At 49.0% G+C, this 27,505-nt stretch overlaps 1 protein-coding gene across 2 annotated transcripts; it reads right to left on the reverse strand.

Moving 5' to 3' along the window:
- Positions 1-2,161: 2,161 nt before the first annotated feature.
- CDCA4 (cell division cycle associated 4) lies at positions 2,162-25,087 on the reverse strand. Of its 2 annotated transcripts, XM_049898495.1 has the most exons (3): positions 25,011-25,087; positions 13,726-13,816; positions 2,162-5,504 (listed from the first exon to the last, which is right to left on the reverse strand). In XM_049898495.1, the coding sequence occupies exon 3, from the start codon at positions 5,497-5,499 to the stop codon at positions 4,750-4,752; it is 750 nt and encodes a 249-aa protein (XP_049754452.1). In that variant the 5' UTR covers positions 5,500-5,504; positions 13,726-13,816; positions 25,011-25,087; the 3' UTR covers positions 2,162-4,749. The 2 variants fall into 2 exon arrangements, with proteins under 2 accessions (XP_049754452.1, XP_049754453.1); XM_049898496.1 differs by lacking the exon at positions 13,726-13,816 and having other exon boundaries at positions 25,011-25,066.
- Positions 25,088-27,505: the final 2,418 nt, after the last annotated feature.

Raw genomic sequence — 27,505 nt, forward strand, 5'->3', positions numbered from 1 at the left:
TTCACCAGCTTCCTCAAAAGAAGCCAACATTTATTTAGGAAAATCCATTTTATCATCAACCAAATGTGTGATCCTGGCTTTGCTCTTCAGCCCAACAATGCGTAACAAGCCTTGTGGATACTTTGCGGGAAACGTGGACGGCAAGTGGGGACTGAATTTTCTGGATGTGACAGTGGCATATGGTCACGTTTCATACAGGCTGTACGTGCAGACACTTAGGTCCATTCAGAAACAGGTAAAATCAAAGATGGCTGTGACTTGCTTTAAAACATCCCAGGAAAAGTAAAATTGGGGTACGTGGTGAGAGGAAAGTGAAGGCCAGGACGCTGTTAGCTGCTGAAGGTACCATCAGGGTTGAGGCTCTTCTCCGTATATTTAAAAGATTCATAACAGAGGGGGGTCCAACCCCAGTCTCGGGCCCCTCTGTCACAGGCTTCCTGGAGCTTTCAGCTAATCCTGACCGCCAATCCACTGGTTTTTCTAACTTCAGGCAGCAAACTGAAAGAACTGTGACAGGTTCCAACTTTCTGTGGGCACTCCGGAGTGGGTGCCACCGAGGTCCTGGGGTCCTCAGTGGGACGTGGCCAAGCCCAAGGGACCCAAGAAGGACTGACCACCTCCATTTGCAGGAGACTGACCCGTGCAAGCTCGCCAAGTCCCCTCTGGCCCCAGATGGCCCAACCTCCACGAGGCAGAAGACCACAAGGACTGGCACCAGGCGGTGGGCAGCCTTAGAACTGAGGGTTTGTCTCCCACAAGCCCAACACCAGTGCAGATGGGGGTCAGGTCCCGTGAGGCCCCAGGAATCTGCCTCAGAAGGGCAATCTGATGAAGGGCAGTGCTGCCCAGCCAGCGGGGGTTGATGGGGGGGTCGGCATCTCAGTTGGGCTTCATTCGCAGTTAGATCTTTGAGACCACCACTCACCAGTCCTGACAGGGTCACAGAGGCTTATCCTTGTTAACCTAACTCCTAGAAATCCACACCTCCCTGCCCCCTCCCCTCCGTGCCTCTTGACAACACTGAGCAGACTGAGGATGGTGTACTGTGCAAGGCCTCCAGGCATGTTTTAGGGTGTTATTTGTAGGGTCTTGTCAAAACACCCCCACGAGCAGAGCACGCAGAAGAGAACAGGGACATTTCCCCTGTAACCACCACCGACTGCTGCCCTGCAAGCCACCTCACTCAGGAAGTGAAATCCTGGGAAGGACCTAGCACACTTGCTGCAGATGGAAATTTCTAGAATCCCTGGACACAAATTTTGACAGACCTCATGAAGGCAATAGCCCTAGATATTGAGACTGCTAGCATGGGACCAGCTCCGCCATCATCTGACATGTGTGGCCATGGGAGGGCGGTGGAGGGGCTGGGGAGGTACAGACATCACCCCCTCACCCCACAGTTGGCTCCACCAGCACCTTCTGACAGCTCCTTAAATGAATCTAGTCATCCTCCCCAACACCCACTTTTGTTGGGCATTACTGTTGGGCATGACTAAAGTTTGTCTCAGGCACTGCTCCCCAGCTCTCTGTGCCCACAGTGGTAGGCTGGTGGACACCCGCTCTACAAAGGAGCCACCACCCGGGCACCCGGCCTCGCCAAGGGGGACTGCAGACAGGAATCCAGCTACCTTCAGTGTCGATTAGCTTGTCAGGCCCATCACACAGGTCTATGTGGGTCCTTAAACAGAGGCATGATACCCCTTTTCCTTATCAGGATCCTAAAGCCACCGCTTTTGTAAGTCACAGTCCCTATTTTCCGCTCTCCGCACCTCTACCGTCGCCCCTGCAGCCAGGCTGCTAAGAGACACAAACCTGACGCTGAGGAAACGATCTGGTATCAAGAACTCTTCCTGGGAAGCACAGGAGAGCCAGTCCGTTACAAACAGAAATGTTACAACAGTGAAATGGAGACCAATCAGGGATCTGTCTAGAAAATGAAAAACATTAAGAAATGTTTATTTTATATGTAACAGAATTTCGTTTGCAAATTCAACTATATACCAATCCTTCAAATAATCTGCCAAATTTCGACGATTTTTCCAATAAAACTGATAACGTGAAAAAAAGAATATACATTGTAGCTATCTCTGAAACTGAGCAGATGTGGTTTTAAAATGACCTAACTGCCATAAAGTACAGAATACTGCTTCAGGTTCACTGGTACAAACACTTCCAATTCTTCTCCATGAGGAAAACCTTCCAGTCAGAAGGAAGCCATCGATGGACGGTGAGACCAGCATTTCTTTCACAGAAGCGCAGACAACCAGAGCACCTTTTCGGTCCCCCCAGGGCTGCCCACTCTGCAGCCCCTCGCTTTGCAGCGTGCCACCCAGCCCCACCACAAGCTCTCACGGGACCTGGCCTCATCAGCGTGAAGCGTGTCCCCGCTCAGGTCTTCTGCTCCAGGAACAGGGGAGGGGGTGCAGGGGTGCTGAACAAGGCCCAGGGGAGCTCAGCTCTGGAGCCCCGTGTGGTCAGGAAAGTAAAGAGAACCCCACTGCCCTTTAACTCATGCAGTGATTCTTCTTCCCCTCAGCAGAGTAACTAACTGTTACACAACACAGCTGAACTGGAAAGATCCTCTCCGGGGTCAGCACACGGCAGACAATCAATGCAGAGCTTCTTTTGTTTGTCAAATACTTTTAATTAACGTTAAGCGTTTACATCACCGATATTAAAGAACGGCCATATGCACAAAGGAAAACAGCTTTTTCGGCTAAGGGGTGGGCAGGGCAGAATGCGTGTGAGAAACAGGAAACGTCCATATGTGGGCCGGGGAGTAGTCCTTGTCAACCGGCAGGGGGACTCAGAAGGTGCACCCCAGCTCACGTCCAGGGTGAGTCCATCCACCCCCACCACCCATTTGCCCTCTAGACTAGAGGCCCACACACACATGGATCTGAGCCTCTTCAATTCCAGGCTTAACTTTAGTTATTAAGTTTGGTCCCAGCACCAGTCTGATGCAGTAAACCTGGGCATTTTCACTCCCTGGGGCACGGGCACGTGTCAACTCAGCAAGCATGAGTCCTCCGTGGCCAGGCTGGCTGAGGACACTCTACGAGTGCACAGTCCCCACATGGAGCAGGACGGTGGGTGGGGGCACCCTCAGCACAGGGTCAGCCGTGGGCAGGACGGGGCCCTCCAGGAATAAGATCTCGAAGAGCAGCCAGCAGCCAGCGGCCAGGATTCCCAAGTAAACAAACATTCCACTTTTGCCTTCAATGACAGACAGTCCTCTCAGTGGCATTACATATAAATAGGCACAAATAAGACCCTCCACAATCTACAGGAAGTTTCATAGCCTCCCAAGGACACTCAGGAGAACACAGGTGTCAACTCTGCCTGTGACATGCGTGATGGAGAAGCACACATGGTTGACTCCGACTGTGACACGTATGATGGAGATGCACACATGGTCGACTCCGACTGTGACACGTATGATGGAGATGCACACATGGTCGAGACTGACTGTGACACACGTGATGGGGACACACACACGGTCGACTCTGACATGCGTGATGGGGAAGCACACATGGTTGATTCCGACTGTGACACGCGTGATGGAGACACACACGATTGACTCCGACTGTGACACGTGATGGGGACGCACACATGGTCGACTCCGACTGTGACACGCGTGACGGGGAAGCACACAGGGTGGACACTGTGACATGCATGATGGGGAAGGGCAGTTGACACCAGCTGTGACACACGTGATGGGGAAGCACACACGGTCAATACCGACTGTGACACACATGATGGGGAAGCACAGTCAATACCAACTGTGACAGGCATGATGGGGAAGCACACACAGGTCACTACCAACTGTGACACACATGATGGGGAAGCACACACAGTTGACACCAGCTGTGACACATGTGATGGGGAAGCAAGCACGGTCAACACTGTGACACGCATGATGGGGAAGCACACATGGTCAATACCAACTGACACACATGATGGGGAAGCACAGTCAATACCGACTGTGACACACATGATGGGGAAGCACACATGGGTCAATAACTGTGACAAGCATGATGGGGAAGCACACACAGTCAATACCGATTGTGACAGGCATGATGGGAGATGCACACATACATCAAAGAAATATCGTGATATTGTTACATGGTTGGCTGAGTGGAGGTGTGGAGCTCGTAAAAAACCTTTAAACCTTAAAAAAATGAAGTACGCCAACTGCCATTGCTGAGGCTGTGGGGTTTCTAATACAGCAGCAGGACAATTATAGAAAAATATACTTTTAAGAAAATAGCTGAAAAATCTAAACAGATAACAAGTATAAAAAGTTTAAAAATATATCTTAAGACAAAATATTGCCCAAAACATATAAAACTTAATTTTAAAAAATCCACCTATCTAACTAATGAGGTTGGGTGCGGCCAGCGGCTCCTGTCCTCTGCAGGGGCTGCAGCTGGGATAGAGAAGGGGCGGGGTCCAGGCAGTAGGGATTCCACAAATGGCCCAGAAATAAAGCAGGCTTGAGGATGACGCCTGGTGCCCACTGCGCTCAGCCTCTGCCCTGCTACGGGTGAAAAGGGACTAGACCAGGGTGGAGGCCTGCAGCCTGCCAACGACAAGCTGTCCCAGAACATTCTCCTAACCTAACCGAGCGGCTGCAGCGTGTTGGGAAGACCCCTCACAGAGCCGAGCGCTCCAGGTGTTGCTACTGGGGTGCAAACACACCTGTGGGGCAATCTGGAGGTGGGCTCACACACTCGGTCGGACCCTGTCTCAGGTCTCCACCAGGATCTCCACGATGTGGTCGAGCTCGCCCAGGTCAGCCTTGCAGCCAGGGCCAGGGGGCGCAGGGGCCAGGGGCGTGAAGCCCTCAAGCGTGTCACAGGGGCCAGCCCTGGAGCTGCCCATCATGCCCGTCAGCACTGTGTCAAGGTCATAGTAGGAGCTGTCGACATCCGAAAAGAGGTCCTCCACGGAGCTGGGGTTTTTACTTTCCAGGGTCTCAAATATCTGATCCAGTGACTTCTGGAAGCTTCCTCTGTTTTCTTGGGAGCTGTCCAGGTCCCAGACGCTGCTGGGAGGGTGTTCCGGTGCCTGTGCTGCCGTGACTGAGGGGGCATCACAGGTCAGGTCTGGAGCCTGGTCATCTTTGAAGCCTTTGGGGAAGGTGCTGTCCTCAGGACCAGGCTTCCCATGCTCCTGCTCCTGTGCTGATCGGCACAGGATGTCTGTGGAGACGAGGCGGTCGAGCGGCGCCAGCCCCGCACCCTGTGGGGCCACCACGCGCCAAGTCCCGTCCTGGGTCATCTCCTCCTGAATCTGCCGCACAGTGTTGGCAATGAGGACTGAGCGGCAGAGGTTCGGCTCCACCAGCATGTGGCACAGCTGCAGCTTCACCAGGGACATGTCCAGGAGCGACTGCCGCTGCAGGTCATAAGAGGCGACAGCCCGAACGCCGGCCGGGGGCCCATCCGCCTCCACCTCGTTGTCAAAACACTTTCTCTTTAGTCCTCTTCCAAACATTTTGCCTGTTGAAACCAAGCAAGAGGCCACTTAGTGTAGTTCAGACGCTCTCCCCCAATCCTAGTCATCACCCATCAGGGAGAGAGAAGAAAGAGAGATCATCCATGGCAAAGGCCCAGACCCTGGAGGCGGAGCCGAGCAGGTGAGGCAGGAGGACAGACGTCCCCCTCAGAACAGTGATCTAACTGTGCACACATCTGTAGTGCAAACACAGTCAAATCAGCCAGTAGTTTTACCAACTACAGATCTCTACGCTGTATACTTTTTTCATTAAAAAAGAGAAATGAACCGGATCCCTTCCCGGGAGGACAGTCAGCTGACACAGCCACCCCAGCGTGTTGGTCTCAAACGTCTTTCACGTTCACGTCTCCAGTGTGCAAAGGTTTGAACAGGTGCCCTCTGCTTTACCGCAACGTTAGGTCCAATTCTGCCAGCCCCGAAACCTCCAGTCTGGGATCAGCTTGCACAAACTCGGCCTCAGCTCACTGCCTCTGCCCCTTTCACACCTCTCTAGGGGGCTGCCTCCTGGCCAGTGCTGTGTGACAGGATGCAGCTAACAGAGGTGCTGTCTCTCAGAGCGGGACTCAGAGCACGGTGGTGCTGGCTGAAAATGCACATTCCTGGGCCTCAACCCAGACTATCTGAAGCAAGCATGGGGAGGGGGTACCTAGAGCCCCAGCTGGAGGACCGACTGGCACTGTTATGAAGGTACCTGTCCAATGCACGGCCCAGCAGCAAACCCGAGCTCATGGCCAGTGTTACATATGGAATTGTGTCTCCTTTAAAATTATGTGTTGTAAAGCCTAATCTCCGCCTGTGGGTATAACCTCATTTGTGAATGGGCTGTGTTGTTTTGTTAATGAGGTAGGCTTAGGTTTTGTCAAAGAGGATTAAGCCAAACCAAACCCACTGCATCTAGTCAATTCTGACTCATAGTGACCCTAAAGGACAAAGTAGAACTGCCCCACAGGGTTTCCAAGGAGCACGTGGCGGATTCGAACTGCTGACCTGTTGGTTAGCAGTCCTAGCACTTAACCACTATGCGACCAGGGTTTCCCAGTGAGGATTAGGTCATGCTTATTATGTTAATGAGGCAGGATTAGGGTACATTTTGAGATATAAGACCTTAAACAAGAAAGCAATAGAACGAAAGGATAGCTATCCAAGATGCTCATCGAACCCCATTTAAGATTGATACAAAAAGAAAAACACCAAGACATATTATCATCAAACTCACCAAAACCAAAGATAAACAGAAAATTTTAAAAGCAGCCAGGGAGAAAAGAAAGGTTTCCTTCAAGGGAGAATCAATAAGAATATGTTCTGACTACTCAGCAGAAACCATGCAGGCAAGAAGGGAATGGGACGACATATACAGAACACTGAAGGAGAAAAACTGCCAGCCAAGGATCATATACCCAGCAAAACTCTCTCTGAAATATGAAGGCGAAATTAAGATATTTACAGACAAACACAAGTTTAGAGAATTTGCAAAAACCAAACCAAAGCTACAAGAAATACTAAAGGATATTGTTTGGTCAGAGAACCAATAATATCAAATATCACCACAACACAAGGTCACAAAACAGAACGTCCTGATATCAACTCAAATAGGGAAATCACAAAAACAAACAAATTAAGATTAATTAAAAAAAAAAAATACACATAACAGGGAATCATGGAAGTCAATAGGTAAAAGATCACAATAATCAAAAAGAGGGACTAAATACAGGAGGCATTGAACTGCCATATGGAGAGTGATACAAGGCGATATAGAACAATACAAGTTAGGTTTTTACTTAGAAAAATAGGGGTAAATAATAAGGTAACCACAAAAAGGTATAACAACTCTATAACTCAAGATAAAAGCCAAGAAAAACGTAACGACTCAACTAACATAAAGTCAAGCACTATGAAAATGAGGATCTCACAATTTACTAAGAAAAATGCCTCAGCACAAAAAAGTATGTGGAAAAATGAAATTGTCAACAACACACATAAAAAGGCATCAAAATGACAGCACTAAAAACTTATTTATCTATAATTACCCTGAATGTAAATGGACTAAATGCACCAATAAAGAGACAGAGAGTCACAGACTGGATAAAGAAACACGATCCATCTATATGCTGCCTACAAGAGACACACCTTAGACTTAGAGACACAAACAAACTAAAACTCAAAGGGTGGAAAAAAATATATCAAGCAAACAATAAGCAAAAAAGAAGAGTAGCAATATTAATTTCTGACAAAATAGACTTTAGACTTAAATCCACCACAAAGGATAAAGAAGGACACTATATAATGATAAAAGGGACAATTGATCAGGAAGACATAACCATATTAAATATTTACGCACCCAATGACAGGGCTGCAAGATACATAAATCAAATTTTAACAGAATTGAAAAGCGAGATAGATACCTCCACAATTATAGTAGGAGACTTCAACACACCACTTTCGGAGAAGGACAGGACATCCAGTAAGAAGCTCAACAGAGACACGGAAGATCTAATTACAACAATCAACCAACTTGACCTCATTGACTTATACAGAACTCTCCACCCAACTGCTGCAAAGTATACATTTTTTTCTAGCGCACATGGAACATTCTCTAGAATAGACCACATATTAGGTCATAAAACAAACCTTTGCAGAGTCCAAAACATCGAAATATTACAAAGCATCTTCTCAGACCACAAGGCAATAAAACTAGAGATCAATAACAGAAAAACTAGGGAAAAGAAATCAAATACTTGGAAAATGAACAATACCCTCCTGAAAAAAGACTGGGTTATAGAAGACATCAAGGAGGGAATAAGGAAATTCTTAGAAAGCAACGAGAATGAAAATACTTCCTATCAAAACCTCTGGGACACAGCAAAAGCAGTGCTCAGAGGCCAATTTATATCAATAAATGCACACATACAAAAAGAAGAAAGAGCCAAAATCAGAGAACTGTCCCTACAACTTGAACAAATAGAAAGTGAGCAACAAAAGAATCCATTAGGCACCAGAAGAAAACAAATAATAAAAATTAGAGCTGAACTAAATGAATTAGAGAACAGAAAAACAATCGAAAGAATTAACAAAGCCAAAAGCTGGTTCTTTGAAAAAATTAACAAAATTGATAAACCATTGGCTAGACTGACTAAAGAAACACAGGAAAGGAAACAAATAACCCGAATAAGAAATGAGAAGGACCACATCACAACAGAACCAAATGAAATTAAAAGAATCATTTCAGATTATTATGAAAAATTGTACTCTAACAAATTTGAAAACCTAGAAGAAATGGATGAATTCCTGGAAAAACACTACCTACCTAAACTAACACATTCAGAAGTAGAACAACTAAATAGACCCATAACAAAAAAAGAGATTGAAACGGTAATCAAAAAACTCCCAACAAAAAAAAGCCCTGGCCCGGACGGCTTCACTGCAGAGTTCTACCAAACTTTCAGAGAAGAGTTAACACCACTACTACTAAAGGTATTCCAAAGCATAGAAAATGACGGAATACTACCCGACTCATTCTATGAAGCCACCATCTCCCTGATACCAAAACCAGGTAAAGACATTACAAAAAAAGAAAATTATAGACCTATATCCCTCATGAACATTGATGCAAAAATCCTCAACAAAATTCTAGCCAATAGAATCCAACAACACATCAAAAAAATAATTCACCATGATCAAGTGGGATTTATACCAGGTATGCAGGGATGGTTTAATATCAGAAAAACCATTAATGTAATCCACCATATAAATAAAACAAAAGACAAAAACCACATGATCTTATCAATTGATGCAGAAAAGGCATTTGACAAAGTCCAACACCCATTCATGATAAAAACTCTTACCAAAATAGGAATTGAAGGAAAATTCCTCAACATAATAAAGGGCATCTATGCAAAGCCAACAGCCAATATCACTCTAAACGGAGAGAACCTGAAAGCATTTCCCTTGAGAACGGGAACCAGACAAGGATGCCCTTTATCACCGCTCTTATTCAACATCGTGCTGGAAGTCTTAGCCAGGGCAATTAGGCTAGACAAAGAAATAAAAGGTATCCGGATTGGCAAGGAAGAAGTAAAGTTATCACTATTTGCAGATGACATGATTATATACACAGAAAACCCTAAGGAATCCTCCAGAAAACTACTGAAACTAATAGAAGAGTTTGGCAGAGTCTCAGGTTATAAAATAAACATACAAAAATCACTTGGATTCCTCTACATCAACAAAAAGAACACTGAAGAGGAAATAACCAAATCAATACCATTCACAGTAGCCCCCAAGAAGATAAGATACTTAGGAATAAATCTTACCAAGGATGTAAAAGACCTATACAAAGAAAACTACAAAGCTCTACTACAAGAAATTCAAAAGGACATACTTAAGTGGAAAAACATACCTTGCTCATGGATAGGAAGACTTAACATAGTAAAAATGTCTATTCTACCAAAAGCCATCTATACATTTAACGCACTTCCGATCCAAATTCCAATGTCATATTTTAAAGGGATAGAGAAACAAATCACCAACTTCATATGGAAGGGAAAGAAGCCCCGGATAAGCAAAGCACTACTGAAAAAGAAGAAGAAAGTGGGAGGCCTCACCTTACCTGACTTCAGAACCTATTATACAGCCACAGTAGTCAAAACAGCCTGGTACTGGTACAACAACAGGCACATAGACCAATGGAACAGAATTGAGAACCCAGACATAGATCCATCCACGTATGAGCAGCTGATATTTGACAAAGGATCAGTGTCAATTAACTGGGGAAAAGATAGCCTTTTTAACAAATGGTGCTGGCATAACTGGATATCCATTTGCAAAAAAATGAAACAGGACCCATACCTCACACCATGCACAAAAACTAACTCCAAGTGGATCAAAGACCTAAACATAAAGACTAAAACGATAAAGATCATGGAAGAAAAAATTGGGACAACCCTAGGAGCCCTAATACAAGGTATGAACAGAATACAAAACATTACCAAAAATGATGAAGAGAAACCCGATAACTGGGAGCTCCTAAAAATCAAACACCTATGCTCATCTAAAGACTTCACCAAAAGAATAAAAAGACCACCTACAGATTGGGAAAGAATTTTCAGCTATGACATCTCCAACCAGCACCTGATCTCTAAAATCTACATGATTCTGTCAAAACTCAACCACAAAAAGACAAACAACCCAATCAAGAAGTGGGCAAAGGATATGAACACACATTTCACTAAAGAAGATATTCAGGCAGCCAACAGATACATGAGAAAATGCTCTCGATCATTAGCCATTAGAGAAATGCAAATTAAAACTACGATGAGATTCCATCTCACACCAGCAAGGCTGGCATTAATCTAAAAAACACAAAATAATAAATGCTGGAGAGGCTGCGGAGAGATTGGAACTCTCATACACTGCTGGTGGGAATGTAAAATGGTACAACCACTTTGGAAATCTATCTGGCGTTATCTTAAACAGTTAGAAATAGAACTACCATACAACCCAGAAATCCCACTCCTCGGAATATACCCTAGGGATACAAGAGCCTTCATACAAACAGATATATGCACACCCATGTTTATTGCAGCTCTGTTTACAATAGCAAAAAGATGGAAGCAACCAAAGTGTCCATCAACGGATGAATGGGTAAATAAATTGTGGTATATCCACACAATGGAATACTACGCATCGATAAAGAACAGTGACGAATCTCTGAAACATTTCATAACATGGAGAAACCTGGAAGCCATTATGCTGAGCGAAATTAGTCAGAGGCAAAAGGACAAATATTGTATAAGACCACTATTATAAGATCTTGAGAAATAGTAAACCTGAGAAGAACACATACTTTTGTGGTTACGAGGGGGGGAGGGAGGGAGGGTGGGAGAGGGTTTTTTATTGATTAATCAGTAGATAAGAACTGCTTTAGGTGAAGGGAAAGACAACACTCAATACATGGAAGGTCAGCTCAATTGGACTGGACCAAAAGCAAAGAAGTTTCCGGGATAAAATGAATGCTTCAAAGCTCAGCGGAGCAAGCGCGGGGGTCTGGGGAACATGGTTTGAGGGGACTTCTAAGTCAATTGGCAAAATAATTCTATTATGAAATCATTCTGCATCCCACTTTGAAATGTGGCGTCTGGGGTCTTAAATGCTAACAAGCGGCCATCTAAGATGCAGCAATTGGTCTCAACCCACCTGGAGCAAAGGAAAATGAAGAACACCAAGGCCACACGACAACTAAGAGCCCAAGAGACAGAAAGGGCCACATGAACCAGAGACCTACATCATCCTGAGACCAGAAGAACTAGTTGGTGCCCGGCCACAATCGATGACTGCCCTGACAGGGAGCACAGCAGAGGACCCCTGAGGGAGCAGGAGATCAGTGGGATGCAGACCCCAAATTCTCATAAAAAGACCAAACTTAATGGTCTGACTGAGACTGGAGGAATCCTGGCGGCCATGCTCCCCAGACCTTCTGTTGACACAGGACAGGAACCATCCCCGAAGACAACTCATCAGACATGAAAGGGACTGGTCAGCGGGTGGGAGAGAGACGCTGATGAAGAGTGAGCTAATTATATCAGGTGGACACTTGAGATTGTGTTGGCAACTCTTGTCTGGAGGGGGGATGGGAGGATAGAGAGAGAAGGAAGCAGACAAAATTGTCAAGAAAGGAGAGACTGAAAGGGCTGACTCAAGAGGGGGAGAGTAAGTGGGAGTAGGGAGTGAGATGTATGTAAACTTATATGTGACAGACTGATTGGATTTGTAAACGTTCACTTGAAGCTTAATAAAAGTTATTAAAAAAAAAAAAAAAAAGAAAGCAATAGAAGCAGATGGGGGAACAGAGACACCAAGCCACGTGAAGATCACCAAGGACCAGGAGCTCAGAGACAAAGACCTTTCTCCAGAGCCAACAAAGAACGTTTCCCCTAAAGCTGGCACCCTGAATTTGGACATCTAGCCTCCTAAACTGTGAGAAAGTAAATTCTGTTTGTGAAAAGCCACTCACTTATGGTATTTGTCACAGTGGCACTGGATAACTAAGACAGCCAGGGAGGCCCTGCTAGGGGCGCCAGGTGCTGAGGGCTGGAGTCCCACCACGGCTGCTCTGCCACCAGGCCCACCGACACAGATGCCCCGAGTAAAGGCCCTGGGCTGTCAGCCCTCTTCAGGCCCTGTGAGCACTTTCACGAGGGGCCAGCGGCTGAGACTAAGGTGGCAGTGCACCAGCAGACACGGTGACGGCCAAGGTTTGGCCCCAGCAGTTACTCCAGAGGAGCGACAGTGCTTCAAGAGAAAAAAAAGGTCCCATCTGATGAGGCAATGACAAAGTCTAATTATACCAGATGTCCTGGACTACAATCATGTGACCTTCAAACTGTTTTTTTCAGGTTTGACACACACATCTACCTTTAAGCACCTTTGAATAAAAAAAAAAAACCATTGCCGTTGAGTCGATTCCGACTCCTAGCGACCCTACAGAGACAGAGGAGAACTGCCCCATAGGGTTTCCAGGGAGTGCCTGGTAGATTTGAACTGCCAACCTTTCAGTTAGCAGTCGTAGCTCTTAGCCACTATGCTACCAGGGTTTCCCCCTTTGAATGGGCAGCCATAAAAACAGGCCCCGTGCTATCTGATAACTATTAGGAATTTCAGAGTGCACATGTGAACCATTCCCCCTAAGGTGTAAGTCAAGACAAATGAACCGAAGAAAGGCACGTGACTCCACAAACATGGATTTGGACCCACACCACAGTCATCCTCACCACAAAATCCAGGCCCTCAGCGTGTCCTGCAGGCTTCCTGACATATCCCCTGGCCGTCTAGCTGTCCGTCCAGCCATCCCTGTCTGTCCATCTGGTGGTCTACGCTGCTCACCTCTGCCCAAGCAGCAGCCCTTTCCCATCCAAGTGCCTCACCTGGCCCATGGCTGTCCCTACTCCCTCCAGATGCCAGGTGCCCCCTACTGGACAGTTCCAGAGAAGGGCTCTCAGCTGCTGGCTCAGGTGAGGGCCAGCTCCTGGCACGTGAGGTCACTCCCATGTGTGCGGCACGGTTGAGCCCACTTCACTAGGGGACTTACCAGCGACATATCTGTCCTCAGATGTAAAAAGTGGAGACTGTTCTTTTGAAACAATTCTAAGTTGGGAAACCTTAGGGGTGAGAACAACAAAGCAGACAGGAGTGAGGGCTTTAGTTTCTTACCTGGTGTGCGGCTGGAGGATTACACGAGCTAACTCAGGGACCCACTGGCCAGCAGGTTGGCCCTGCTTCCAGTAGCCCAAGGAGGACCTTTCTAGAACAGGAAAGAACAAAAACAAAAACCTGTTGCCATCAAGTTGATTCTGATTCACAACGACCCTACAGGACAGAGTAGATCTGCCCCACAGGGTTTCCAAGGAGCAGTTGTTGGGTTCAAACTGCCAACCTTTTGGTTAACAGCCGAGTTCTTAACCACTGAGCTACCAGGGCTCCTTCTAGAACAGAAAGGAAAAAGCAAAGCAGTGACCCATAAGCTTCTCTCCTTTCATGTTTGAAATACAGCTACCATGTTTATTTTAAATAATTTTTATTCATAAAAGTGGAATCTTAAATATGCAAATTTTAGGATTTCTGTTAAGAAGCGCGTAGGCTGCTGCTGACTGCTGGACATCATGTTTCCAAGTGCTGCGTTAGAACTGGGGGCAAAGGGTGATCCCGCACTCGGCCCAGGGACCAGGAAGGGAAAGGCCTGCAGGGAAGAAGACCCACCCTGCTGCCCCCACCCTCCCGGAGCCTCCTCCACCGCTGGCCTCCCACCAGCCCCACCCTCAGACACGGACAAAGCCCCCACCCGCTGAGTCTCCACACTGTCACAGGGCTCACCTCTCAAAAAAAAAAACACCTCTCAAGTCCTGGCAAAAACGTGTGCCCAGATGTTACGGCAGCTCTATCCCTAACAGCCCCAGACTGGAAACTACCCAGGTATCCTTCCTTCAGTGTGTGAATGGTGAACAAACTGTGGTCCATCCACACCCTGGGTGCTACTCAGCAAAAAAGGGATGAATGATTGACACACAGCAACGTGGGTGGGTCTCAAGGGAGCCATGCCGAGTGAAACAGTCCCCAGCGGTTACAGACGTGACTCCGTGTCCACAGCATCGGTGGCTGCCAGGGGTCAGGGATGAGGGCAGGGCTGGGTGGGTGACCTCTGTGCTGACAGGACAGTTCTGTACCTGACTGTGGTGATGCCATGAAGCCACACGTGTGCTACAAGTACAGAGGACTACACACACCCCCCAGGGCAGGCTCTACCCTAAGTTCTGTGAGAGGCCAGTGCTGGGAGAAGCAGGTACGGGGACCTGCCTGGGGCCTTCCCACACATTTCTGGGGAACCTCCTGTGGGTCATTAATCATTTTAAAAGAGGAAGTTACAAAGTACTAAGCGTCACAGCTGATTTCCCTACACTTGTCAGTGTGGCCCAAGTCTTCAGCATTTCTGCAGGATGTCCCACACATGCCAGCTTACCAACTATCTTAAATCAAAGTAAGCATTTACCACCAAAACACACAAAAATATTTCACTTCCAATAATAAAAGAGGAGCCCTGGTGGCACAACGGTTAAAGCACTTAGTTACTAACCAAAATGTTGGCAGTTTGAATCTGCCAGGCGCTCCTTGGAAACTCTATGGGACAGTTCTACTCCGGCCTATAGGGTCGCTATGAGTTGGAATCGACTCGACAGCACTGGATGGTCGGGTTACTAACCAAAAGGTCAGCAGTTCAAACCCACCAGCTACTCCACGGGAAAAAGACGTGGCAGCCTGCTTCTGCGAAGACTTCCGGCCTTGGAAATTCTATGGGGCAGTTCTACTCTGTCCTACAGGGCCGCTGAGTCAGAATCAACTTGATGGCAGTGCGTGCTTCTGATAATAAAATATGCATTTTTTTTTTAGCTTGGTTTTTTTTTTGTAAATTACTAGTTCAAAAATCACTGGTTTATATACCCAGAAGTGAAGGCAAGAACACAAACGGAATCCTGTACACTAATGTTCGCTGCAGCCAAAAGGTGGAAAACAACCACAATGCCCATCAACAGATGACGGATAAACAAAATGTGGTCTACTACATACCCTGGTGGTGTAGTGGCTACAAGCCACGGCTGCTAACCAAAAAGGTCGGCACTTCGAAGCCACCAGGCGCTCCTTGGAAACTCCAAGGGGCAGTTCTACTCTGTCCTATAGAGTCGCTATGGGTCGGCATCGACTCGATGAGAATGGGTTTGGGTTTGGGTTTCGTACATACACACAATGGAGTCTCACTCAGCCATAAAGAGAAATGAAGTCCTTACGTAGGCCACAACATGGACGAACCATGAAAACATCATGCTGAGCAAAATAAGTCAGTCACAAAAGAACAAATTCTGGATGATCTCACTTATATGAAAGAAGCAAACATACAGAAACCAAAATTATTAGTGGTTACTGGGGTGGAAGGAAGAGGGAGGGTCTGCTCAGGTACAGTGAGTTTAAGTTTGTGGTGGTGGAATGGTTTGGAAAAGAAGAGCGAGAATGGTTTCACGACTTGAAGAATGGATCACTGCCACGGAATTGTACGAGTAGAAGTCGCTGAACTGGCATATGTCTTACTGTGTATATGGCCCAGCAGTCCCCCAGGGTGGGGAACAGAAGATTCCAGCACAGTCCTGGCCAGATTCTGAGACCATACGGCTGGGATGGCTGGGCCAGCCCCAATCTCGACCTGAGTCCTGGCCACCATCATGGCTGGACCTCTAGCCACCACCACCTCCAGAAGTGGGTCCACAGCCTCAATTCCAATTTCCGTAACATAATTAGGTCCGCTTTGAAACGCTTGACAAAAAAAACCCAAAAAACCCACTGCCATTGAGTCGATTCTGACTCATAACAACCCTGTAGGACAGAGAAGAACTGCCCCATAGGGTTTCCAAGGAGCGCCTGGTGGATTTGAACTGCCAACCTTTTGGTTAGCAGCCACAGATCAAAGAACAGGGAAAGATGGAGCAAGCACAGTAAAACCTTGCACAGTGCTGAGTCAGTGATGGGCACATGGAAGTTCGTTATCTAACTCTTGGGCTGGTCTGAAATTCCTCATGAATAATTACTATTACTTTCAAGTACTTTTGCTACTTGGAATGAAATTCTGGCACTTTCTTTTGCTTGGAACTATGCTCCAAAGGCACTTGAGGGAAACTTCATACGAGACTTCCCGAGACAAAACATTTACTCTTCCAAAAAAGAAAGCGACTTTTTATTCTGATCTCCATTTTAATTATAAAATATGCTAAGACTTGAAATACAAAGCAGTTGTATAAAGGTTTATAAGGCAAGGATAAAAACAAATAAGTGTAAACTGAGCAACACCTTGCTCAAAAACTACAGGGTTATAGAAGAAATTAAGGACAGAATAAAGAAATTCACAGAATCAAATGAGAATGAAAACACATCCTACCAGAACCTTGGGGACACAGCAAAAGCAGTGCTGAGAGGTCAGTTTATAGAAATAAATGCACACATACAAAAAGAAGAAAGGGCCAAAACCAAAACATTAACCCCACAACTCGAACAAGCAGAAAGAGAGCAGCAAAAGCAGCCCTCAGGCACCAGAAGAAAGAAAATAACAAAAATTAGAGCAGAATTAAATGAAATAGAGAATAGAAAAACAACTGAAAGAGTTAATAAGACCAAAAGCTGGTTCTTTGAAAAGATCAAAAAATCCGTAAACCATTGACCAAACTGCCAAAAAAACAGGAAAGGAAGGAAATAACCCAAATAAAAAATGAGATGGGTGATATCACAACAGACCCAACCGAAATTAAAAGAAATCATAACAAAGTACTATGAAAAACTGTACTCCAGCAAATTTGAAAACCTAGAGGAAATTGACAAATTTCTAGAAACACACTACCTATCTAAACTAACACAAACAGAGGTAAAACAACTAAATAAATCTGTAACAAAAGAGATTGAAAAGGTAATTAAAAAAACTCTCAACAAAAAAAAGCCCTGGCCCTGACAGCTTCACTGCAGAGCTCTATCCAACTTTCACGGAAGAGTTAACACCACTACTACTAAGGTATTTCAGAGCATAGAAAAGGACGGAATACTCCCAAACTCATTCTATGAAGCCACCATATCCCTGATACCAAAACCAGGTAAAGACACCACAAGAAAAGAAAATTACAGACCTATATCCTTCATGAACATAGATGCAAAAATCCTCAACAAAATTCTAGCCAATAGAATTCAACAACATAAAAAAGACAATTCACCATGACCAAGTGGGATTCATACCAGGAATGCAGGGATGGTTCAACATTAGAAAAACAATTAATGTAATCCACCACATAAATAAAACAAAAGACAAGAACCACATGATCTTATCAATTGATGCAGAAAAAGCATTTGACAAAGTCCAACACCCATGCATGATAAAAAAAAAAACTCAGCAAAATAGGAATAGAAGGGAAATTCCTCAACATAATAAAGGACATTTATACAAAGCCAACAGCCAATATCATCCTTAATGGAGAGATTCTGAAAGCATGCCCCTTGAGAACGGGAACCAGACAAGAATGCCCTTTATCACCACTCTTATTCAACATTGTGGTGAAGGTCCTAGCCAGAGCAATTAGGGAAGATAAAGAAATACAGGGCATCCAAATTGGTAAGGAAGAAGTAAAAGTATTCCTGTTTGCAGAGGATATGATCTTATACACAGAACACCCCAAAGAATCCACAAGACAACTACTGGAACTAATAGAAGATTTCAGCAAAGTATCACGACACGAGATAAATGTACAAAATCAGCTCTACACCAACGAAAAGAACTTCAAAGAAGGAATCACCAAATCAATACCATTTACAGTAGCCCCTAAGAAAATAAAATACTTAGGAATAAACTTAACGAGGGACGTAGAAGACCTATACAAAGAAAACTACAAGACACTACTGCAAGAAACCAAGAAAGACCCATGTAAGTGGAAAAACATACCTTGCTCATGGATAGGAAGCCTCAACATTGAGAAAACGTCAGTTCTACACAAAGTGATCTACAGATACAATGCAATCCCGACCCAAATTCCAATGGCATTTTTTAGTGAGATGGAGAAACAAATCACCAACTTCACATGGAAAGGGAAGAGGCCCCAGAAAAGTAAAGCATTACTGAAAAAGAACAAAGTGGGAGGCCTTACACTATCTGATTTTAGAACCTATTGTACTGCCACGGTAGTCCAAACAGCCTAGTTCTGGTACAACAACACATACATAGACCAAAGGAACAGAATTGAGAATCTAGATGTAAATTCAACCACCTATGAGCAGCTGATGGACACCCTGGTGGCGTAGTGGTGAAGTGCTATGGCTGCTAACCAAAAAGGTCGGCAGTTCAAATCCGCCAGGCTCTCCTTGGAAACTCTACGGGGCAGTTCTACTCTGTCCTATAGGGTCGCTATGAGACGGAATTGACCCAACGGCAGTGGGTTTGGTTTTTGTTTTTGTTTTACGAGCGGCTGATATTTGACGAAGGCCTAAAGTCTGTTAAACGGGGAAAAGACAGTCCTTCTAACAAATGGTACTGGCATAACTGGTTATCCATCTGCAAAAAAAATGAAAACCCATACCTCACTCCATGCACAAAAATGAATTCAAAATGGATCAAAGACCTAAATCTAAAACAATAAAGATCATGGAAAAAAAAATACAGACAACACTAAGAGTCATAATACAGAATACAAAACATAATAATACACAAATACTAGAAGAGAAACTAGATTACTGGGAACTCCTAAAAATCAAGCCCCTTATACTCATCAAAAGACTTCATCACTGGAGGAAAAAGACAACTTACAGACTGGGGAAAAATCTTTGGCTACAACATATCCGATCAGGGTCTAATCTCAATATACTGCAAAACTTCAACCACAAAAAGACAAAAAACCCAATTAAAAAATGGGCAAAGGATATGAACAGCCACTTCACCAAAGACGACATTCATCCAGCTAACAGATACATGAGGAAATGTTCACAATCATTAGCCATTAGAGAAATGCAAATCAAAACTACAATCAAATACCATCTCACCTCAAAAAGGCTAGCATTAATCGAAAAAAACACAAAAAAATGCTGCAGAGACTGGAACACTTCTACATTGCTGGTGGGAATGTAAAATGGTACAACCACTTTGGAAATCGATTTGGTGCTTCCTTAAAAAGATAGAAATAGAACTACCATACGATGCAGCAATCCCACTCCTTGGAATATATCCTAGAGAAATAAAAGCCTTTACACGAACAGATATATGCACACCCATGTTTACTGCAGCACTGTTTACAACAGCAAAAAGATGGAAGCAAACAAGGTGCCCATCGACGGATGAATGGATGAATTATGGTATATTCACACAATGGAATACTACGCATCGATAAAGAACAGTGAGGGATCTGTGAAACATTTCATAACATGGAGGCACCTGGAAGGCATTATGCTGAGTGAAATTAGTCAGTTGCAAAAGAACAAATATTGTATAAGACCACTATTACAAGAAACGGAGAAACAGTTCAAACAGAGAAGAAAACATTCTTTGATGGTTACGAGGGTGGGAAGGGAGGGAGAGGAGCATTCACTAGCTAGACGGTAGACAAGAATCATCTTAGGTGAAAGGAAGGACAGCATACAATAGAGGGTAATTCAGCACAACTGGACTAAACCGAAAGCTAAGAAGTTTCCTGAACACAACCAAACACTTCGAGGGACAGAATAGCAGGGACGGGGGTCTGGGGACCATGGTTTCAGAGGACATCTAGGTCAACTGGCATCACAAAGTTTATTAAGAAAATGTTCTGTGTCCCACTTTGGTGAGTGGTGTCTGGGGTCTTAAACACTAGCTGCCACCTAAGATGCATCAATTGGTCCCACCCCCCCTTGGAGCAAAGAAGAATGACGAATACCAAAAACAGAAGGAAAATATTAGCCCAAGAGACAAAAGGGGACACATAAATCAGAGACTCCATCAGCCTGAGACCAGAACTAGATGGTACCTAGCTACTACTAATGATGGCCCTGACAGGGAACACAACAGACAGTCCCTGATGGCGCAGGAGAAAAGCGGGGTGCAGAGCTCAAATTCTAGTAAGACCAGACTTAATGTTCTGAGACTGGAGGAACCCCAGAAGCCACGGCCCCAGACTGTTAACCCAGAATTAAAACCATTCCTGAAGCCAACTCTTCAGACAAAGAAGGCATAAAATACTTGTAAAAAGTGTACTTCTTAGTTCAACAGATACGTGAGACTAAATGGGCAGCTCTCACCCAAAGGCAAGATGAGAGGGCAGACGTGGATAAGAGCTGGTTGAATGGACACGGGAAACCCAAGGAATGTGTGGTCACAGTACAGGGACAGCAACTAGGGTCACATAACAACGTACGTATAAATTTTTGTATGAGAAACTAACTTGAGCTGTAACCTTTCACCTAAAGCACAATTAAAAAAAAAAAAAAGTGGTAAAGAGGCACCACGCCAGGAAGAAACATGGCGACCAAAGGGGGAAAGAGGCACCACGCCAGGAAGAAACATGGCGACCAAAAGTGGGAAAGAGGCACCACGCCAGGAAGAAACATGGCGACCAAAAGCAAAGTCACCTTGTAAAAAATAGCTTTTTATCAAAAAAAAAAAAAAAAAAAAAGTTTATTCAGCCATGTAATATATGAACGCAGACACATATGTCAAATAATACCCGAGTGTACAGAATAAAAACGGGAAACCCTACTTCTCCTTTACCCTAATCACTGCACTGCAGTTTTGTGCCACTGTGTTGATTCTGACTCATAGGGACCCTACAGGGCAGGGCAGAACTGCCCCATAGAGTTCCCCAAACTGTAATCTTTCCGGGAGCTAGTTTTTCTCCTGCAGAGCCACTGGTGGGTTCAAACCACCAACCTTTTGGTTAGCAGCTGAATGCTCACCCATTGCACCAGCTGGCTCCTTAACCATGGCACTACCCATAGGTAAATACTTGTAACAGATTATTATGGATCTTTTCAGATCCTTGTTCTATTCATTTGTGTCTACTTATGACTGTGTTATATACAAATATACACATATGTATACCTACATATTTGTATATAATACAGTCATGATTAGACACAAATGAATAAAAAAAAAAAATACATACCAAAAAATAGGTAAACAAACCCATTACCACTGAATCAATTCTGACTCACAGCGACCCTATAAGACAGGGTAGAACAGCCCCACAGGGTTTCCAAGGGCGGGCTGGTGGATTTGAACTGCCGATCTTTTGGCTAGCAGCCGAGTTCTTAACCACTGTACCACCAGGGCTCCATTTATATATAATACACATATATATTTTACATAAATGCTAAAATTTTTAATATTGTGAAATGTTTCAGACACAGGAAAGTATAAAAACGGTCTAACAAGAGCATATACTACCATCCAGCTTAAAATTTAAAACCCTCCCTGTTGTGCACCACCATCCCCAAGCACAGCAGCTACCCTCAAACACAGAGATAACTACTATACTGAATTTAGCCATTATCATTCTGTGTGGTAAGAAAGTTAACTTTTCTCAAATCTGGGCTTTGCCCTAAGCGTCTGTGAATGTCATGCCTGTTTTATCTTTGTTTGCCTGGGTCCTTGAGTCATATTAGGTAATCAAACAATGTAATTTAGAGTAGGGACTGGTCACAACGGCTAGTCCAACAATGTGATTTGTTGTGGGCACTTTAGGTCAGGTAGTACCACACCACTTCCAAAGGGTCTGGAGACTGAGATCAGTCACACGGACAGTCAAGCGTGCCTACATGACAGAGGCCCAATAATAGCTCTGGACACCAAGGCTTAGGTGAGCTTCCACGGTTGGCAATACTCTAGGCATACTGTCACACACCACTGCTAGGAGAGCAATGCTCTTCACAACTCCAGAGGGGGAGACCGGCTGGGAGCTCCACATTTGCTGTTTGGGGCTTTCCTGGACTCTGCTCTATCCACCTTTTCCCTTGGCTGATTCCAGCCTGTTTCCTTTAAAGCTATAATAAACTGTAACTGTGTGCATAGCAGCAAAAAAAGTTTATAAAAAACTAAATTTTGTAAATGGGCAGTTTTGCCCTGTGGCTCCTATGAAAAAAATGTAACTTAGTCCTGTTGTCCTGTGCACCCAACACAAACACCACCAGGAGAGAAAATGCAACCGAAAAACCCTCTATTTGGACTTTCCCTGGCCATCTGTTTTGGACACAGCAAGCTTTTAAAACTCAAGAATGAAGCTTGTTGCCGGTGTTTTTCCACATCCACCCCATGAGTGCACTAGGATGGCCTAAGAGGCTCACGGAGGCTCAGCGGACTTACCTACCCGAGTCCTGGGAATCATCTTCCCACATTTGCTTCCCTCCCCACGGTGAGCCTCCATCTGACTGGGCGGCTTAGACTAGACCGCAAGGGGAGAGGCAGAGCGCTGCCTTTAAACCACCTAAGGCTGGCAGCACTTGCTTCCTGAAGTCCCTGGACAAGCTTAAAGAGAAGCTGGGTCTACTGCCGCGGGGTGGGGGGCAGAAACCACTGCAAAATGTACTTAGAATGCTCCTTTTAAAAGCAATTAAGACAAAAAATAATAATAAATAAGGAAAAGAATTAACTGAACACTGACCAGGCCAACAGCCAGCCTATCAGGGCTCCAGAGAAAGGTGTTCCAGGCCCTGCCTTTTTGGAAAGTGGCGTTCTTAAGAGCAAAGCCCAGTTTTAATAAGAGGCCCTAAAATGACATTCAAGCGTTCCATCGCTGGCAACGGCTTTTTTTTTTTTTTTACACACTCCCTTACTGTGCCAGGAATGAAATATAGGAGTGAAATCTCGAGGACGGCATACAGCCAAAATGCATGGATAGGTGGGTGAATGGATGGGTGGGTGGGAAGGAAGAGGGACAAATAGATGGACAGATAGATGGACAGGCAGGCAGATGGATGAGGGGATGGATGCAAGGATGGGCAGACAGACTGGCAGATGAACATAAGTACAGAAGGAAGAACAGGCTGTAGGATGGATGGCTGAGTGAGACCGGGGCTGCTAAGAGCTTTCTCCTCTGGGCTATAAATTCAAGTTGGAGACAAGAGGTTCCAGGCTGAGTGGACACTCCCGCTGGTCTTCGGCTTGGGCCTGACAGGGGCTGACTGCAGGCTACTTCCAGGCCCTGGGTTGGGAGAGGGAAGAACCTACCCTACCTGCACCTTTGCGTAGGGTAGGTTCTTCCCTCTCCCAACAACTCAGGGCCTGGAAGTAGCCTGCAGTCAGCTTTTCCAAACCAAAGGTTAAGCGGGCGTTTGGGCTTCTCTGCGAGGCAACCTCTTCCCAAGCGGCCAAATAAATCCACTTTTTGTTTTTTTAAGCCACCAACTGACTAAGAAAGAGCATCGCTTTTTGATTTAAAATGGTAAAAAACAGGGCAAGTTAGGGCCGTGGCCCACAAAGGTATTCCCACAAGGCTGATGACTCAGGGGCAGGGGAGGCGCCAACGGCGCTGCCGCAAGCTCGTCGCGCGCGCTCCGGACCCCCGCACGTCGGGAAGGTCACCACCAGGCGCCCCGGGCTGCCGGTCCCCGCGGGCGCCCTCCTCGGGGGGCGCGGTCGGCAGCCACGGGGCTCTCCCAAAGTCCCACCGAGGCAGGGGACCGGCTCTCCCGGCGCCGCAGGGATGGGGAACGCAGCGGGGACGGCGAGGCGTCGGGGGCGCGGGGACGGCAAGGCGTCGGGGGCGCAGGGACGGAGGCGCGGGGACGGCAGGGCGTCGGGGCCGCGGGGACGGCAGGGCGTCGGGGGCGCGGGGACGGCAGGGCGTCGGGGGCGCAGGGACGCCAGCGCGTCGGGGACGGCGGGGCGTCGGGGCGCCGGGGTCGCGGGCGGCAGGGCGCCGGGGGCGCGGGGACGGGGGCGGCAGGGTGCCGGGGGCGCGGGGACGGGGGCGCGGGGGCGCGGGGACGGCGGGGCGCCGGGGGCGTGGGGACGGGGGCGCGGGAACGGCAGGGCGCCGGGGGCGCGGGGACGGGGGCGCGGGCGCGGCAGAGCGTCGGGAGCGCGGGGACGGGGGCGCGGGAACGGCAGGGAGTCGGGGGCGCGGGGACGGCGGCGCGGGCGCGGCAGAGCGTCGGGAGCGCGGGGACGGGGGCGCGGGGACGGCAGGGCGTCGGGGGCGCGGGGACGGGGGCGCGGGGACGGCAGGGCGTCGGGGGCGCGGGGACGGGGGCGGGAGGGGGCCGGGGGCGCGGGGACGGGGGAGGCAGGGCGCCAGGGTCAGGCCCTCGGGGTCTCCGGGTCGTATGGCGGCGCCCGCCCGGCCTCCGAGCCGCACAAAGGCCGCCGCGGAGCCATCTCGAGCCCCCGCCCCGGCCCCGGCCTCCCGCCCCGACCCCGGCCTCCCGCCCCGACCCCGACCCCGACCCCGACCCCGGCCACTCACCTGTGCCCAGGCCCGCGCCGGCCCGATCAGCCGCGAGGTCTGCCCGCCGAGACCGCCGCCGGGGGAGGGGCCGCCGGGCCGGCGCGGGGCGGGGCCGGGCCGCCATTCGGCGCCCACAAAGGGTCACCAGCGCCGGCCGCGCCCCGCGCCCGCTGATTGGCTGAGGCGTGGGCGGGGCCTCCGTTTCAAACCCTGGACGGGGCGGGGCCTCCGGCAAATTCCGGACAGGGGCGGGACCTCCGGGCAAATTCCGGATGGGGGCGGGGCCTCCTATTCAAAGCCTAGGCGGGGCGGGGCTTCCGGCAAATTCCGGGCAGGGGCGGGGCCTCTGGGCAAATTCCGACTGGGGGCGGGGCCTCCTATTCAAAGCCTAGGTGGGGCGGGGCTTCCGGCAAATTCCGGGCAGGGGCGGGACCTCCGGGCAAATTCCGGCTGGGGGCGGGGCCTCCTATTCAAACCCCCGGGCGGGGCGGGGCTTCCGGCAAATTCCGGACAGAGGCGGGACCTCCGGGCAAATTCCGGCTGAGGGCGGGGCCTCCGATTCAAACCTGGACGGGGCGGGGCCTTCGGCAAATTCCGGACAGGGGCGGGGCCTCCTATACGAACCCCGGGCGGGGCGGGGCCTGGGGCGCGTCTTCCCGCGCGAGTGGCGATGGCCGTTGGGTTCGCGCGGGCGAGCGGCGCTGCCGGCACCTCGGCTCCCGTCTCTCCTCACGTCCAGAGCCCCTGGGCGCCCGGGGTGGGCGAGCGCGAGGCGGCGGGGTGGTGAGGGGAGAAGGTCCGGAGAAGGAGGGAGCAGGCGGGCAGGGACGGGAGCGAGAGCGGTTTAGGGGTTTGGGGTAGAAGCGGGAGGAGGCGGGGAAGGAAGGGAAAGGTTGGGGTTGTGTGAGAAAGTCGGGGGGCCGGGGAGCCGGGGGGGCCGGGGAATCGGGGGACCGTAGGCCGGGGAGTCAGGGGGCCGTAGGTCGGGGGGCCGGGGGGCCGGGGGGCCCAGGAGCCGGGGGGCCGGGGAATCGGGGGACCGTAGGCCGGGGAGTCAGGGGGCCGTAGGCCGGGGAGTCGGGGGGCCGGGGTGGCCGGGGAATCGGGGGGCCCGGGAGCCGGGGGACCGGGGAATCGGGGGACCGTAGGTCGGGGAGTCAGGGGGCCGTAGGCCGGGGAGTCAGGGGGCCGGGGGGCCCGGGAGCCGGGGGGCCGGGGAATCGGGGGACCGTAGGTCAGGGAGTCGGGGGGCCGGGGAGTCGGGGGGCCGGGAAATCGGGGGACCGTAGGCCAGGAAGTTGGGGAGTCGGGGGGGCCGGGGAGCCGTAGGCCGGGGAGTTGGGGAGCCATAGGCCGGGGAGTCGGGAGGTCGGGGAATCGGGGGACCGTAGGCTAGGGAGTCGGGGAGCCGGGGAGCCGGGGGGCCGTAGGCGGGGGAGTCGGGGGGCCGGGGAGTCGGGGAGCCATAGGCCGGGGAGTCGGGGAGCCATAGGCCGGGGAGTCGGGGAGCCATAGGCCGGGGAGCTGGGGGGCCGTAGGCCGGGGGGCAGGGGAGTCGGGGGGGCTGTAGGCCGGGGGGCCGGGGGGCCAGGGAGTCGGGGGGCTGTAGGCCGGGGAGTCGGGGGGCCGTAGGCCAGGGAGTCAGGGGGCTGGGGAGTCGGGGGGCTATAGGCCGGGGGGCCGGGGAGTCAGGGGGCTGGGAAGTCGGGGAGGCCGTAGGCCACGGAGTCGGGGGGCTGTAGGCCAGGGGGACGGGGAGTCTGGGGGCCAGGGAGTTGAGGGGCCGGGGGCCAGGGAGCTGTAGGCCCAGGAGCCACTGTAGCCCTGGTGGTGCAGTGGTTAAGAGCTCGGTTGCTAACCAAAAGGGCGGCAGTTAGAATCCACCAGCAGCTGGTTGGAAACTATGGGGCGGTTCTCCTCTGTCCTGTGTACGGGGCTACTCTGTCCTGTGTACGGGGCGGTTCTCCTCTGTCCTGTGTACGGGGCTACTCTGTCCTGTGTACGGGGCTACTCTGTCCTGTGTACGGGGCGGTTCTCCTCTGTCCTGTGTACGGGGCGGCTCTCCTCTGTCCTGTGTATGGGGTGGTTCTTTTCTGTCCTATATATGGAGCGGTTCTCCTCTGTCTGTGTACGGGGCAGTTCTCTGTCCTGTGTACGGGGCGGTTCTCCTATGTCCTGTGTACGGAGCGGTTCTCCTCTGTCTGTGTACGGGGCAGTTCTCTGTCCTGTGTACGGGGCGGTTCTCCTATGTCCTGTGTACGGAGCGGTTCTCCTCTGTCCTGTGTACGGGGCAGTTCTCTGTCCTGTGTACGGGGCGGTTCTCCTCTGTCCTGTGTACGGGGCTACTCTGTCCTGTGTACGGGGCGGTTCTCCTCTGTCCTGTGTACGGGGCTACTCTGTCCTGTGTACGGGGCGGTTCTCCTCTGTCCTGTGTACGGGGCGGTTCTCCTCTGTCCTGTGTACGGGGCGGTTCTCCTCTGTCCTGTGTACGGGGCGGTTCTCCTCTGTCCTGT

The sequence above is a fragment of the Elephas maximus genome, chromosome 10 (assembly GCF_024166365.1).
Source record: "Elephas maximus indicus isolate mEleMax1 chromosome 10, mEleMax1 primary haplotype, whole genome shotgun sequence".
Lineage (NCBI taxonomy): Eukaryota > Metazoa > Chordata > Mammalia > Proboscidea > Elephantidae > Elephas > Elephas maximus.

Coding starts and splice junctions, on each gene's coding strand:
- CDCA4 (XM_049898495.1), bottom strand. CDS start 5,499: ATGTTTGGAAGAGGACTAAAGAGAAAGTGTTTTGACAACGAGGTGGAG.